The 16541-nt window shown below is 39.8% G+C and overlaps 1 protein-coding gene across 5 annotated transcripts in view; it reads left to right on the top strand.

Annotated features, from left to right (window-relative positions):
• Positions 1-16541, top strand: part of KLHL32 (kelch like family member 32) — a 129233-nt gene that overhangs the window by 63942 nt on the left and 48750 nt on the right. For all 5 annotated transcript variants that reach the window (XM_065681198.1, XM_065681195.1, XM_065681196.1 and 2 more), the window contains one exon: positions 5101-5199. In XM_065681198.1, coding sequence (XP_065537270.1) covers positions 5101-5199 — 99 coding nt within the window. The remainder of the gene's footprint in view (positions 1-5100; positions 5200-16541) is intronic.

Here is a 16541-nt window from a genome sequence, read left to right as displayed (position 1 = left end):
TATTCCATACCATTCACATCATGCTCAGATCCCATATTTTCAATATACCATCTCTCTTACATTTATATATATATATATATCCACATATATTTATATATATATATATATATCTCCACACACACACACAGACAAAGAAATCATTTCTTAGTGCGTGGACCAATCCCTGTAATGCTGTTGAGTCCATTCGGTCCATGATGTCAGGTTCCATCCCTTGTAACAGTCTTTCAGGGCAGGAAAAGCTGTGTGCAGTGTTGGATCGTTGCCTGCTGATGCTGATTGTTCCTTCACTGCAGAACTTGTCTGGTTCTATCAGAATTCATTCTCTGTTGGGATGATGGTTGGAGGGAAGTCAGGGCCAGTCGCAGGTGACCTGAAGACATCTAATTGATGGGCTATAAAAGTGCTACAGAGCAGGCAACAGCATACAATTGAGTTCATTGACTGTTTTCCCCTAAAATCAAATCCCCTTGAGGTGTACATCGGACTTCCCCATCTTCCCGCATTACACACCAAGTATATCCGGGTCCCTGAGCAAAAGCAGTCCCACGAGTGGGTTTGCCTTTACCTGAAGCAGGAATAACCCAGACTGTCTTCCCCAGCAAATTCTTCATGTGCACCACAGGAACTTTGTCCCCCTCTACAATATGTAAAAGTTCTGACTGAGCTGGGCCAGCTCTATTGACCGATCCTCTAGTGTTAACCAACCAGGTGGCCTTTGGTAAGTGTGTATCCCAATGCTTGAAAGTTCCCCCACCCATTGCTCTCAGTGTGGTTTTTAACCGCCCATTGTACCGTTCGATTTTCCCAGAGGCTGGTGCATGGTAAGGGATGTGATATACCCACTCAATGCCATGCTCTTTGGCCCAAGTGTCTATAAGGTTATTCCGGAAATGAGTCCCATTGTCTGACTCAATTCTCTCTGGGGTGCCATGTCACCACAAAATCTGTTTCTCAAGGCCCAAGATAGTGTTCTGGGCAGTAGCGTGGGGCACGGCGTATGTTTCAAGCCATCCGGTGCTTGCTTCCACCATAGTAAGCACATGGCGCTTGCCTTGGCGGGTTGGTGGGAGTGTGATATAGTCAATCTGCCAGGCCTCCCCATATTTGTACTTCAGCCATCGTCTTCCATACCAAAGAGGCTTTAACCGTTTGGCTTGCTTAATTGCAGCACATGTTTCACACTCATGAATAACCTGGGCAATAGTGTCCATTGTTAAGTCCACCCCTCGGTCATGGGCCCATCTATATGTTGCATCTCTGCCCTGACGGCCTGAAGCGTCATGGGCCCACCGGGCCAAAAATAATTCACCTTTATGTTGCCAGTCTAAGTCCATCTGAGCCACTTCAATCTTAGCAGCTTTATCCACTTGTTGGTTGTTCTGGTGTTCCTCAGTGGCCCGACTCTTGGGTACATGGACATCCACATGGCGTACCTTCACCACCAGGTTCTGCACCTGGGCAGCGATATCTTGCCACAGTGCAGCAGCCCAGATGGGTTTACCTCTGTGTTGCCAGTTGCTTCACTTCCATTGCTGCAACCACCCCCACAGGGCATTTGCCACCATCCATGAGTCAGTGTAAAGATAAAGTACTGGCCACTTTTCTCGTTCAACAATGTCCAGGGCCAGCTGGATGGCTTTCACCTCGGCAAACTGACTCAATTTGCCCTCTCCTTCAGCAGTTTCTGCAACTTGTCGTCGAGGACTCCATACGGCTGCCTTCCATCTCCGATGCTTTGCCACAATACGGCAGGACCCATCAGTAAACAAGGCATACTGTTTTTCACTTTCTGACAGTTTGTTATATGGTGGGGCCTCTTCAGCACGTATCACCTCCTCCTCTGGTGACATTCCAAAATCTTTGCCCTCTGGCCAGTCCACGATGACTTCTAGAATGCCTGGACAACTGGGATTTCGTATTCAAGCTCGTTGTGTAATTAGTGCAGCCCATTTACTCCATGTAGCATCAGTCGCATGATGTGTAGAGGAGACCCTGCCTTTGAACATCCAGTACGGGCAACCGGGTGCCAGGAGGAGCTGTGCTTCAGTGCCAATCACTTCCGAAGCAGCTCGAACCCCTTCATAGGCTACCAGTATCTCTTTCTCAGTTGGGGTATAGCTGGCCTCAGATCCTTTGTACCCCCGACTCCAAAAGCTGAGGGGTTGACCTCGAGTGTCCCCTGGACCCTTCTGCCAGAGGCTCCAGGTAGGACCATTTTCCCCAGTGTACAGTACATTTTTAACATCTGGCCTGGTCCAGACTGGTCCGAGGGCTACTGCATGAACTATCTCGCGTTTAATTTGCTCAAAGGCTTCTTGTTGCTCAGGACCCCATTTAAAATCATTCTTCTTCCAGGTCACATGATAGAGAGGGCTATCTCAGCAGAAAAAACATTGCATGGGCAGAGGAAAGCTGTAAGAAGTGGAAAAACGTCTAAGAAATGTCTGTCACCTTGACGTGAACTTCTTTTGCTGACTTTGTGCAAATTAAATACACTTCTAGTTAGTAACCAGTCACCTTCCTTGTCTCTTGTCCTACCTCTCATCTCATAATATTACTGGTATTATTTGTAAATGGATTGGTGTAGCTTTAAAATACATTAATATTATCACAGTTAAATATAGTTTGTCTGTGCCTTCAAGGTAGTAATCTGCTTAGGGTTTTGGTTCTTTTCATGGTGCGTCTTTGACAATGCTAAGCTGGCGTCCGGCAGTTAGTAAGTAATATGACATCAGATGACAACTTCCTTAGTGTAAATGATATCTGAATAACAAACACTGCAAGGTCTAAAGCAGCTTGTTTCACCAGTCTGACCTTGAATTCTCACTTAAAAATATTTGACAGTGATGTTCTTTTTTTCAGTACACCTCTTGGAGATATTTTTGTAATTGAAATCCTCTCTAGCTTTCCATTTGAACTGCCACTCATCATGCATAGCAGCCTCATTAGCACCAGCCAAAAACTCAGATTGTGCTGGCCCTGGTTCTTGGTTACATTAATCATAGAATAGTTAGGGTTGGAAAGGACCTCAAGATCATCTAGTTCCAACCCCCCTGCCATGGGCAGGGACACCTCACACTAAACCATCCCACACAAGGCTTCATCCAACCTGGCCTTGAACACTGCCAGGGATGGAGCACTCACAACATCCCTGGGCAACCCATTCCAGTGCCTCACCACCCTAACAGGAAAGAATTTCCTCCTTATATCCAATTTAAACTTCCCCTGTTTAAGTTTTAACCCATTACCCCTTGTCCTGTCACTACAGTCCCTGACGAAGAGTCCCTCCCCTGCATCCCTTTAGGCCCCCTTCAGGTACTGGAAGGCTGCTATGAGGTCCCCACGCAGCCTTCTCTTCTCCAGGCTGAACAGCCCCAACTTTCTCAGCCCGTCTTAGTATGGGAGGTGCTCCAGTCCCCTGATCATCCTCATGGCCCTCCTCTGGACTTGTTCCAGCAGTTCCATGTCCTTTTTATGTTGAGGACACCAGAACTGCACACAATACTCCAGGTGAGGTCTCACAAGAGCAGAGTAGAGGGGCAGGATCCACCTCCTTCACCCTGCTGGTCACGCTCCTTTTGATGAAGCCCAGGGTACTGTTGGCTTTCTGGGCTGCGAGCGCACACTGAAGCTGGCTCATGTTCATTTTCTCATCGACCAGCACCCCCAAGTCCTTCTCTGCAGGGCCGCTCTGAATCTCTTCTTTGCCCAACCTGTAGCTGTGCCTGGGATTGCTCTGACCCAGGTGTAGGACCTTGCACTTAGATCCTTACATGTCTTTCTGACTATAAAAAGAACTTTTGTACAGTATGTATATATGTTCACTTAAATTCTAGTATGACTATATATAGGGATTTGCACAAGCTTTAAGCATGTCATACACTGACAGGACTCAATGTAAATGAGTTCTTGATATGAAAAAGAATCAATCCTTTCTTGCTTATTTCAAATATATCCATTATGTTAAAGATACTTTGCAGTTTTGCTTGAGGAAATGAATACTTGTGTGGTTTTTTAATTTTAATTTCTCTCAAAACCAGTCTAACTGCAAATGATGCAGTGTCTTCCCTTTTGTTTGCCATCCTCCCTGTTCCACTGCATTTGAGACGTATAAATGATACATGAGATTAAAACAAATTGTGTGGGCAGAAGAGAAAGCAGCTGAAAAAAAAAGCAGCTTTACTTCCCTGTGGAGTAGTGAGAGACTGACCTCATGTGGTGTGAAACCAGTGTTGCCAGGCGAAGTACAAGGATAAAACTGAATAAGCTGAGTGTCTTTGAAAAATTAATTTTTTTCATGCATTTCTGATTTTTGGATGTTGCACCACTTTGTGTTTAAATATAACATTAGTTTGGATAGTTTGTAATGTGATTGCTGATAAGAAGTTGACTTTTGTGTCCTGAAAGGGATGCTCTAACAAGCTGACCTTGAGACAGCAGACCAGGTGCTGAGGCCCAATTATCCTGGCTGCTGCCTGTGCGTGATTTTAATTGAAATGAGTAGGAGTTTCATGCGAGCAAGTGCCAGAATAATCGGTCTTGGTTTCTAAGCCCTTTCTGGCACTTCCCCAGCAGTTTGCTCACTCTGTGCTATCACAACCTTGCTCTGTAAAATGAACACAGTGGTTAGCAAAATTAGGAAGTGGCACCATGCAGAATGGGGAGGGTGTTCCTAGTCTATATATATTTTTACAAGCATGAATAATATTAATACTGGAGGCTTCTGAGTCAATTCTGTTGACCTGATTCATCAGTATATATGGAAGCATCCAGGTATATGGATAACAAAAGGAGGTTGTGTTATTTTGAAAATTCTCCTTTATAAATAAATAACAGGCATTTACTTTTAAAAAATGTAGCAGTTAATGTGGTTTATGGACTCTCACGGGACCATCTGCTTAAAAATCCTTTGGGTAATTCAGGCGAACTTTGCAGGATGGGAACTCCGTCCCCATCCTGCAAAGACTTCTGCATGTACTTAATTGTGTTCTTTCTGTTCTTTTATGTTAACTTAAATGTCTGAAATAACAAAGGCCTGTTAGTATTTTCTACATGTACTCTGGGTTCTACATGGCAAACCTTCCATTTTCTTCTTTACAGATCCTCTTGGAACCAGGGGTGATACAGGATGTCCTAGCAGCTGGGAGTCATTTGCAGCTGCTGGAGCTTCTCAGTTTGTGCTCTCACTATCTCATTCAGGTGAGGCTTCTCTGCCTTATTATCAGCCATTTCTGTTTGGTAAACATTTGTTTCAAGTTTAATCTCAGTGGGAGAGTATTAGTGCCATACCTGGTGTAACTTAAATGGCAGTAAATGGATTTCAGGAGACGTGAATTTTGAATGCGATGTGATGATCAGTTTGTGGTAGATGCTTTCTTTTCCCATCCATTCCGCCCATTTGAGTTCTGAAAACAAGGATGGTCCACAGATCATGCACGTGGGAGTTTGATTCCCTCCTTTACCAGAGAATTTACTTTCTTCTGCCTCAGTTGACCAAATCTTAAATGTTTCCCCACTGCAGTCATGTGTATTGTGAAGCATTCAGATACATACATGTTCACAACAGAATACTGATGCATGTTCCAGGGTACTACCTTGTCACAGAAGCGGTAGGCCTTATTGTAATGACACCTTACGCTTAACACCTCTCCCCCGAATAATTCTGATAATATTATCAACATTAGGGCTGTTGTTATGAAGCACAAAATCTGGCTCAAGCAAACTAATTTTTTGTACTTGGCTTGTATAGGAGATGGCTCATGATTGTAGCAACAGCATAGCTTTGACGTGTATCTATGAAAAGCCTTTTTTTAAAAAAGGCAACAGCAATTCTACAGAACTGTTTCCTTTCCACTGTAATTTTTCAGTATTGTTTCTGAAATAAGGTGCATTTGGCTGTATCTGTGCAACAGTTGGGCATGGAGTGCATGTCAGCACAATCCTCTCTGTATGCACTTGCCTTCCAACAACGTTACTGCCTTTGAACAGTCTGAGCGTGCTTGGCAGCACACTGAGCTACTGAGTACCCTATGCATGCAGGATCTCATGTTAAGAGCTCCAGGATGTACTTGAAGGCTCTGTGTCTTAGGGAGAAAGAATCTGTTCTTTGAGTGTCAGCCTTAGGGAAGCCTTCAAAACGTGTGTTCAGTATGGTGGTATTAATATGTGCATTATAAATTGATTAAGCAGTTAAAGGAGCTGGCAATTTGTTTCAGTTTGTTTTCAAAAATGCATGAAGGGATTTAATTTTTCTGAGAAAATAGACATGAAATGTAATGGGAAACATGGTTGGTTTGAGAAATACGAGATACCAAAAAAGCCACAAAACCATTTGGCCTACCAGTTGTCAGGCGGGTGTGGGAAGAGGAGAGAAAGAAGATGCAATGAGAAAGAAGATGCAAGCCTAACACTGACAGTCATACAGTGTATTTAATGCCCTCCTAAATAGTCAGTGTGAGCATGTTTCTGCTGCTTACATGCAATGTCTTTGTCAGAAATTAAACCAAAGAGACCATTGCAGCAAAGAAGCTCGGGGAACTGTTAAAGAATAGGGAATAATCTGAGTATTGTAGGGCTGGTGAGGTAGGGACATGAGAGGGTTCTAGGAAAGGACCAGGTATATGCCCACCTTAAGTTGTTGTGCTATCTTCTGCCATGACCTAAGCTGAGTAACCTCTGGTATTTGCTGATTTTTCTTTAGCACTACCTTAATACTGAATACTTAATCCTGAAATCACTGCAATGGAAATACAGACAACTGTAGAATTAGCAGTGTTTTTGATCGTGCCCATGATGTGTAAGCCATAGTCACATATTTAGGAACAGACTACTAATTAATTTAAAACAAAACCAACCAGCCAAACAAAACCAAACCAACCAACCCTGAAAACAAAGCCCCGCAAACCCCCAATCAAATCAAAATAAAAAGTCAACCACAAAACCACACCCTCCCTTCTCCCCTCAAAAAGCCAAACAAAACCAACCAAACAATAAACCCCAACAAAAACAGGGTGAACAAACATTGCTGCCAAACGGACAGTAAAAATTCTCTGGAAGTGACAGTCAACATGATTACTTAAATAATGTGCAAGAGCTCTGTACTCCAAGTAGCCTGCCAAGATAGGGTAACTGGAGCTACACTGGCATAAAAATGAAGAGGGGGTGGGACCTAGTGTCCAGATTTACAGTGATGGAGGTAGGGAATAAGGAGGGCAGAGTATGTCTTGGGGGACAGAGCAGTGGTAGTTTTGTAGAGCATTTTTGAATTACGGTCTTTTTGTAAGGTATCAAATCCGCATGGACATCTGTGGGATGGCTGTAGCTTACATCATGTCAGTCTCTAGACTGCATTTTACTCTTTTTGCAGTATTTTTAATACCAGATTCATCACAACAAGGCATATCTGCAGGCAGATTTGCAGTCTAAATAGATCACAGTAAGAATTAATGTCTTGTTCTGCAAAGCTGCAGTCCATGCAGTTCAACCCTGAATAGTTGTGTAAGCTTTTTTAGCAGAGGTCAACAAGGTACCATACATAATGACGGTGATACCTTTTAGGGTTCAAATTAATTATATGAAATATCTGTTCATTTTCTACATAGTATTCGTTAATTAAAAAAGTATTTATAGCTTTATTTTAGTACTATCTAAAATAGTATCAAAGTAGCTAAAGAAGGCTTCCCTTGAAGTCACTTATGCTTCCTGCAGTTGGTAAATGCAGTGTCTTGTCAGCCCACATGCTATGATAAAGATGCTGGTAAGAGAATAGTGTTTGCCCTTTCTCTTCTTTCTGATGAATCTGAGTGCTGCAGAGTTCTTCATTTACTGTACTAGTTAATTTCTTTCTTGCTGTTTTGAGCTGTTCAGGTATCGTGAACTTAGTTTAGCATAAATTCAGGAAATACAGTATGTGGAATCTAGCCGTTATTTATTGTTGTTACATAATGATGACAGAGAATTTTAAATGTCTTAGGATTGTTTAGGACCAGGCTTTTCCTGTATAACAGTGCTGTTCCTATTGTTAGAGTTTGTTCCAGCTCTTCTCTTTCACTAGATGTTCCAGCTTGTCAGTTTTTTTGGAGCCCAAGAAAGTTTTATCTCTTCTTGCTACTTTTATCTGGAGCCTGTAATTATTCTATGGATTTCAATAAGACTTTTTCTTTTTCTGCAAATGCACTTGGTACGGCTCATACGCATATCAATTCGAAGACGTATTTGTAGTCTGTGAGGTTCCAAAGTAGATTGCACTGATCTAATCCGTTGAAGATGGTCTAATTGTTGAAGGTGATTTGCAGTGCACTGGGACAGATTCATTTCCCGCCAGTGCTGCCTTTCATATTCACTGATCTTTATGGACTTTCATCTCAGTTGTCTCAGAATGAACAAGTTGTTATTTTGACTGTAAGACAGGTTCCCTTCCTTGTAGACCAACCAACTTAGAGCACTCAATAAAATGTCAGTAACAAATAGTTTGCATCATTATTTTTATTTTTATGAAGAGTTTTTGATCAAAGTAAAGACAGGAAAAAAGAGAAGGAACATTCTTTCTTCCCACCCCAATTAAGTAATATTGATTTCTAAGATGTTTATGATAACAGGATGCAATGGGGGTTTCTGACAACACTGCTATTTTATTAAATGCATTTTATCATCTATAAACTTCACATTATCAAATGTTTTGTAGCATCTAATGTTGATTACATTTTCTCACTGGAAAACTTCTCATTTTGGCTTGAAAATTTACTGGATTTTATTTTAAAACAGTTGTAGATCATATTTTCTCTACTTGCCAACAGGAGAAATGCCCAAGCATTCCTTACGTTAGGTCTAAATTCCAGCTTTGTGTTTTGCAGACTTCCTCCCTTGCTTCAACAGTCATATCTTGAATTACGATTACTCCCGAGCCTTTGCTGTTGGGGGGGGGGGGGGGGGGGAGGGGGCTTGTTTTTAGCTTCATTTGTAGAGGGAAACTTTTTTTGAAGCATGCTGATGTATTTTGTTTGAGACTCATACATTTTCATGACTCTCTCCAATCATGTCATCTGCATAACTCTCAGGTACTTTAAACATTGAAATAAGGCTTGAAATCTCATACATCTGTCTCAACCTAAACAAACAGTAAGACAGTGCGATTGTTCTTAGCTGTATTGCTGCTACATAAGTATGGAAAAGTTAAGCTGAAGACTTGAGTTTTGTGTGTCTTGAATTGCACTAAGGTCTGTGCACACAGCATTTGCTTGCAGAGTGCAGATCCAGTTCTCTAAAACATTTTTTTCTTAGTTCCTCTTCCAGCTCAGACTGTTTGTCAGTTTTGGCTGAGGTTTTTCAAAGGAGGCTAATGGATACAGCTGCAGCCAACAGGTAGATTTTGAAATATAATTGGAACAGGTTATCAGAATGTCTTGTTTCCTTTTTGGAGGAAGTTTTAGCCTTTAGAGTTCCAGTGGACTGTAACTGTCCTGCTGTTTGGACATTGAAAGGGCAGGAGAAAGCTAGTTGAAGGTGTTGAATGTGATGGAGATCCAAGAAATGGGCTTAAATTGAGGTAGTTTGGTTGTTGATTGTTGTTGATTGTTGATGACCTATTTTGCACTTTAAATCTTGTAAAAGTTTTTCTGAAGGGTACATGACAACTTTATTCTTATGCAAGAGAAGAAATGCCTTAAAAGATTCATTCATTCAGAACATAGAAATATTTGTTTCATAAATATGTCAGTTATATAACTGACAGTAGATGTACAAAGTTTTGTCTATTTCCTCAGCTGTTTGTGTATTCAGTACCAAAGAGAGACACAAACTGCAAATTATTTCAACAGTCAGAGTCTTAATAAGGAGGGAACACTATTGAGAATGTGCGTTTTCAATGAAATTACCTTCTAGAGATCAACATCAACTCAATATTGTGTGAGTGTACCTTTAGTAATCAGATTTTAAAACCGAAGGCTGATTTTCACTGGCATTCAGGGATCTGGGACTAAGACTGTACATATTTGAAATCTTGAAGCTAAGTGGTTTTTCCGTGTTTTCTGAAATCCAGTATTATTGTTTTCAGTGGAGTTCTATATGTAACCTGAGTTACATCCAAGGTAATAGGGTGACAGGTGTGAGTGAGGGGTTTAAAGCTGCAGAACTGCCCAAAGCAATGCACTCGTTTCTGAGAGGCAGGACATTGCAGGAGTGTTAGCATTTACCCCTATAAATTTCTGCTGATAGGCCGGGCACAATTTGTGAAAAACAAATTAAATTCACATGTTGGACAGTCTGGGATATCATTTATATGAATTGTTTGGACAGTTGCATATTTTAATTACAGCCTTATTACAAGGGGTGTTAGCTGACTGCCCTTGAAATTCATTTCGTATTCTCACAGTAGCTAGGAGCAGCAAGTATAGTAGACATACGCAGCAACCCTGATTGCCATTAAAGTTCCCCTGATTGTTAAAAATTGCTCTGGGGATCATAAATGTTTTTGTGTCAGGGGAAGCTGAAAGTTTTATGCCAATTTTCCTGTTAATTTTAACTGCATTAAGTTCCCTGCTAAATCATAAATGTACTGTATTACCTTTTAGAGTAGATAGAACTCAGCCACAGGTATAGCTGCCTCTTGCTACTGATGTCAGTTGTAGTGTCTTTAAAGAGGGCTAATTTAAGATGAAAAGAATATTTTTAGGTGAGTGATTAAAATGAGCTTGAAAAAAATCCAGCACTCTATAGCAGCAGTCAATTGGAATTTTCTTGGAGCCACATCTGTACTGTATGCTCTGGATTCTTGTACACAGAAGCAGACAGCAGGATCAGCCTTGCAATGCAGAAATTAGATTAATCAACTCTCAAATGATAAAATAAAACCTCCTGGAATAATTCTTAGTAATAAGTGAAGCAGGCAAGTTGTCTTGGGTAGGAGCATTTGGTTTTTAACCTTCTACTGTAATGGTCAATTTAGGCTTATAAAATGAGAATTTTTATGAGGCATGAACACCCAATGATCCAAATCTTTTCTTCTACTAATTTTAAATTATTTGAGTGTGTTTATAGATTGAAATATGTTACTGATTTTTAAAAGGAAAAAGCTACAAATGAACCTGCCTGTGGATTTAAAGGAGTGTGCATGGTTTACAGAGCTTCAAAGCTATTTTTTTTTTTTTTTTTTAATGCGACATCTCCATTTGGACAGAGCCAACAACACAGTCCTGACTTTCACTAAGATGCACTCTTTCAGAGATGAATTAATTCTTACACCTGAGATTGAGAGCATCACCTTTGCATTGCTAGAAGCCCCGGCTCAGTTGGGATTTTAGCTCCTGGGATTTTAATATAGAGCAAATTAAACTGCTGGAAAAAAAAATCTAAAGGTCATGTAGCAACCAAGGCTTGCCTTTTTTTTTAACTAATACTGAGTTTCTAATCGAAGTACACACATGCACACTCTCCAGCCCTCCACTCCTCCAGCATTAGAGTGGTGTTTTATAAAGCCACCACTATCAGACTTGAGTCTACCAACTTTATCCCATGGTGGAAAGTGGGACCTTCCCATACTAAGAATACAAAGTAGACAGAAATAATGTCATCTTGCATTTGACTGGTTTTCAGTTCTATGCAGCCAGCCAGTTGTTGCCGTGCTAGCCTGCTGATTTTGAAGGAACATGTTTTGTCAGCTGTCGAGTCATTGAGCCATTGACAGACATTAGAACAGTGTTAGTACAAAGGTCAAAAATAACTTCAGGAATTTATTTCCTCTCTTTAACATACAGATACATTAAATTACAGAGATACAGGTTTATATATATGTATGTGTATGTATGTATATATATATATATAACGTGAACGCAGTACTGAGGATTTCAATTTAGAGTGTCACTTAGGAAAAAAAAAATGATGGGGATTTCTCCATTTTTTTTTCAGTTGGTGCCAGTGAGGAGCATAAAAATTATAAACCACATCACCTTGAATCCCATTCTTACTGCAACCCACTTGCAGCTATTTAGCTGCAATGTGATAGTGGATATTCTGCTCCTGCGGTGTTAACTCTTAAAGTGGTGCAACTATCGTGAGGATCTTGCTGACTTTGTTTGCGTGTTCTGCTTTTCCTAATGAAGTAATATTTGATAAAACCGAATTACAACTGCTGACGGATGTGTAAAGAATGATACTGGAGTATTGGAAGTTTACTGTTGCTGGCAAGATTAAAGCTTCCAAGCTGCCTAGCTATTTGTATGGATACACACTGCTGGTCTTCTGCATGAATCATAGAAGGGGCCAGAAGCTGGGAAGGGTAGCTACTGCTACATCTCCTTCTCTTTGCAGTTTCTGTCAGGAAGGGAGAGCAGCTTATGGTGTGTGTTTCTAAATAGGAACAAAGAAGCAGAGTTGCTTCCCTGTTTCTCTTCCTGCCCTTCTCATGTTGTCTTTCTAGCCAATATGGCCTTCCTTACCTGACCTCTTCTGTCCCTGAGCCCTTGAAAGATTCCTGTCTTGAATCTTTTTATAAAGCTGTAAACAGAGGCTGATGAATCCCAGAATGCTTAGTGCACAAAATTCTTCTTCGGTTTTATTACCATCTGATCAATACTAATGTTTTATGTTCCTCTGTCCCTCCTGCCCCCCAATGTCTTTGGCTTTTAATTCCCCTTACTAATTGAGGTAGTTTAGATGTATGAACCCTAGAAATGGCAGTATTTGTAATTGGGTAGTGCAGCCCTCCTTGGCCGCTGATGTCCTCAGCGACATGCCCTGTTAGCAGTCTGGCAGGAAAATGTGTTTGATAGCAAGAGATGAAACTCAAAAGGCCGAACGAAGGCTGAACAGGACTTGAGACAGTCGAGCCCTTCCTCCCCAGGAGTGGGCAGCAGGTGGCACTGTGAGTCCGTAACAGTTTCAGCAGATAAATTCAAGGGAAAATCAGAAAAAATGAAAAGAAAAATTATTTATTTTTACTCCGTATTAGTCTTCTGACCTAATCAGTAAAAAAGTCATTATTCACACAACACTGGGCAATATGCATTGTAATTTTTAACAAATAATAGGAAACTGTTAATGTTTTCACAGGAAATACAGTTCTGTCTTGTGCAGCAGTGGTCATTTATCACTGCACTTTGTGAAATCACTCATTTGTTCTAATTTGAATGTAAATGACTCTAAGGTTTTACAAATAAGGTGACAGACTCACATAAATGTAATTGCAGGGTTCATCTCTCTCTTTTTATATATCACTCATTAAGTTATGAATTAAATACATCGTATTAAACCAGGGGCATGTCCAATGATGATATTGTAATGGCAAATTACTCTATGCTATTAGAGGTGTATTTTTTATTCATGGACATTAATTTGTCATTAAGCGGCATTAGTTTAGCACTTTTATGTGGAAGACGTGACCTGAAAGAGGAGACTTACAGCTCTAATGTGAAAGAACAGGAATACAGGCACCAGATAATACAGAGCATTTTTATTTTTTTAAGTCCTGTAAAGAAGCAGAGGGATGTTTTATTTAATTTTGCTTTGATCTAAAGCAGTTCTAGTTGTGTTAAGTCATTTTAGCAAAGGTATTTCTGAAACATGTAAATGCTTTGGCTATAAAGTATTTACCAATGTGGGAAAAGCCAGAATGTTAAGTACCACACAGTGACTATAAATAATTTGTAACCTGTGAACCTGAAGAGAACACTGGGCCTGAAGTGAGTTACAATCTGATTTTATCTCATAAGTATTACTGTGGTAGGGAGTTAACTGGCCATCTTGTTGGCATAGCCAAAATAAACTTTTTTTTTTTTTTTTAAATTTCCTTATAATTGTGAAGTTCCCTCCTCTATACTTTGTATTCTTAAACATATTATTATTTTCTTGAGAATCAATTTCAGGTTGGAAATGTTAAGCAGGAGGAGAATCTTTCTTAAGAAAATGAATGAGAAAATGTATTATTTGATGGAACTTGAGAGGCAACTCAGCGCTTGAAATATTAAACTGAGGAAAACAGTGAATGACTTTCTCTGCTCCATCTTTAAAAGCTATTAAAAAGACCCAGTAAATTTTATTTTAATTTTAAAGTCAGTTTAATAGATGAGACTGTCCTTTCAAAACTTGGTTAGGGATCAAAGTTCACATAAACCCCAGTTCGGCAATGTTTTCAATTTAGACTTTTCCATAGACTGTCTTCTGTTAAATGCGAAAAGTTTGAATTTGATAATCTATGTGTTTGTTTCCCCACCCACCCTGATATGTTATGTTTTTCAGTAATCATTACTATTTGATTCACCTATCTGAACTGCTCACAACCACCTTAAGTAGCACAACGCACAAGTTGAGTGTGAAGATTTGTAATGAAAGTCAAAAATATATATAAATAGTGTAAGAAATGGAAGTACCTCAAATTTACATCTAGTTGTACCTACTGTTAAGTACTATTTCAGTACTTACTAGAGAACCATTTTGGTTTGTAGGGGAACACAAAGAAGGGAAGCAAGTTCTGTGTAAGGCTGTTCATGTTTTCCAGTGAGATCTCTTAGCAGCAGTAACAGAAAACAGCATTTTTGCACATTCCATCATCAGTGTTTTGTTTGCGCAACTGCATCAGAGTAGACTTTGCCAGGGAGCCAGTATCTTGCTTTAGAATTGTGATATAGATTAATTCTATTAAAAACAAAATCTTTTTTTTTGTCCAGGATATTGAATAGGCTTTGAACCTCAAATGAATATAAATATATATATGCTGTCTTACTGAATCTTCAGCCAATACGTAATCAGAGTTTTCAAAGTTATAAATTGGCCTCATTCATGTCACTAATTCTAAAAATTAGAAGGTACAAACCTCAAGATTAGTGGTATCAACAACTTTATTAACCATTAATAATGTCCTGCAAGTGTGTTATTCCAAACTGAAGAATATTTGCAACTTTATTCACTTGCTTTCCTGTGTAATCTATTCTAAACAGCTGTTTATTAATTTGGAGGAAGCTGCTGCTAGATTTCTCATCTGTTTCAACAGTGTCTTACAGAATTTGTGTTATCTGCCAGAGTATGTTTAGCTACATAAGGCGGCATTGGATCCTGGATGACTGAAACCAGGATTTTATTTGTGGTTCAGTGGGAGCTGAGCTGGTAATGCATGGATTTTTCTCTGCAGTAACGCTTATAGTAACTGTCATGTCCCTCTGGATTAGAGGGGTAGTAATATTTCGTCTGGACTTACTTTGCAATATCACCTTTGTTGTGAAAGTTGCCAAACCCACTCAAAGGAGGTTTTTTCTAAATTCAGCTTCAGTGTTTTTCTCCTTGTTTAATATAAGCCACATGTGTTCTAATTATATATGCAAAAGGCCTGGAATTTCCATAGCATCTAAGTTCACCTTTTTCATGGGGAAAGTATTGTAGTAACTTCAGGTATGTTTAGCCCCCAGAATACAGTGGGATAGGAATTCCCACTGTCTGGAAATGGAGTAGCGTAGATATGGAAAAAGCTAGGGGACAAGCCCGATGTCACACACCAGGCATGAAATCGGTGTTTGTGTGCTTATACTTTGTTTTTGCCTGCCTCACATTATTTTTACTCATATTTGCAGCATTGCCATCTTCATAGGCCACTGAAGTATGCAGGAAGTATTTGTATACAATGGTGATGTCAAGGACACCCAGAGACTGATACTGAGTGTTTGCTATAACTAAATACTTGAAAGTATTTGACTACCTAGATACTGTTGTGAGTCTTAACTTGCACGTGTGTTCTACACCACTGGTTAAAAAGTCCTAATCAAGTTCTGGGCTTGTATAGCACCATTCAGCCCTGGACCAAAAGTTGAACAGACTTTTGGAACTTCTTGAAAAGGAATAAAAGTAGCAGCAAAAATTATCAGTGTGTGTGGCGAATATTTCAGAGTGGGGGGAAAAGAAGAAACATTAAATATATCTAACCTGTGATAAGCTGTTGTCAGTGTTTTGCTTTTAGGTGTGTGGTTAAAATCTTTGAAATTTGGATGTTTCAATAACATTTACTAAAATTTGTATTTGAAAATGATTTTAAAAAACTGCACTGATTTTTATGGATGGTTTAGTGTGAGGTGTCCCTGCCCATGGCAGGGGGGTTGGAACTAGATGATCTTGAGGTCCTTTCCAACCCTAACTATTCTATGATTCTGTGATTATAACATTGTATGGAATAAGCATTGGCTAAAGATTTTTTCAGTAAGCTCTGGTTCATTTTTAAAAAACAGTGACTGTTCTTGTAAGATTAGCTGCAGAAATAAATTCCTTTTGAAGTAGCTGAGCTGTATCCCTCCTCTAAGTGCCCTTCCAATTTTCTGTTAAAGGGTGTGTGGCTTCATTCTCATCGTCTTTAAAGCGGGATACAGAAGAGGGTCCCTTCATATACTTCATGATTTTGAGATACTGCCATATGTCTATAGTTGTGAACACTTAGAAATTGTGCCTGCAATGATCTATTCTGCTCTTAAAGGTCGTGTCTTCAAGGTGAAATCTTGAAGGCAGAGAGAATTTTGTCATTTGTTATGTCTCTGAAATATGCAATGCATTGATTAAGTATTTTTCTCTTC

Source organism: Lathamus discolor, chromosome 5 (assembly GCF_037157495.1).
Source record: "Lathamus discolor isolate bLatDis1 chromosome 5, bLatDis1.hap1, whole genome shotgun sequence".
NCBI classification, from domain to species: Eukaryota; Metazoa; Chordata; class Aves; order Psittaciformes; family Psittacidae; genus Lathamus; species Lathamus discolor.
Note: the sequence above shows the minus strand (reverse complement) of the source record. Positions and strands in the feature narration are given on the sequence as shown.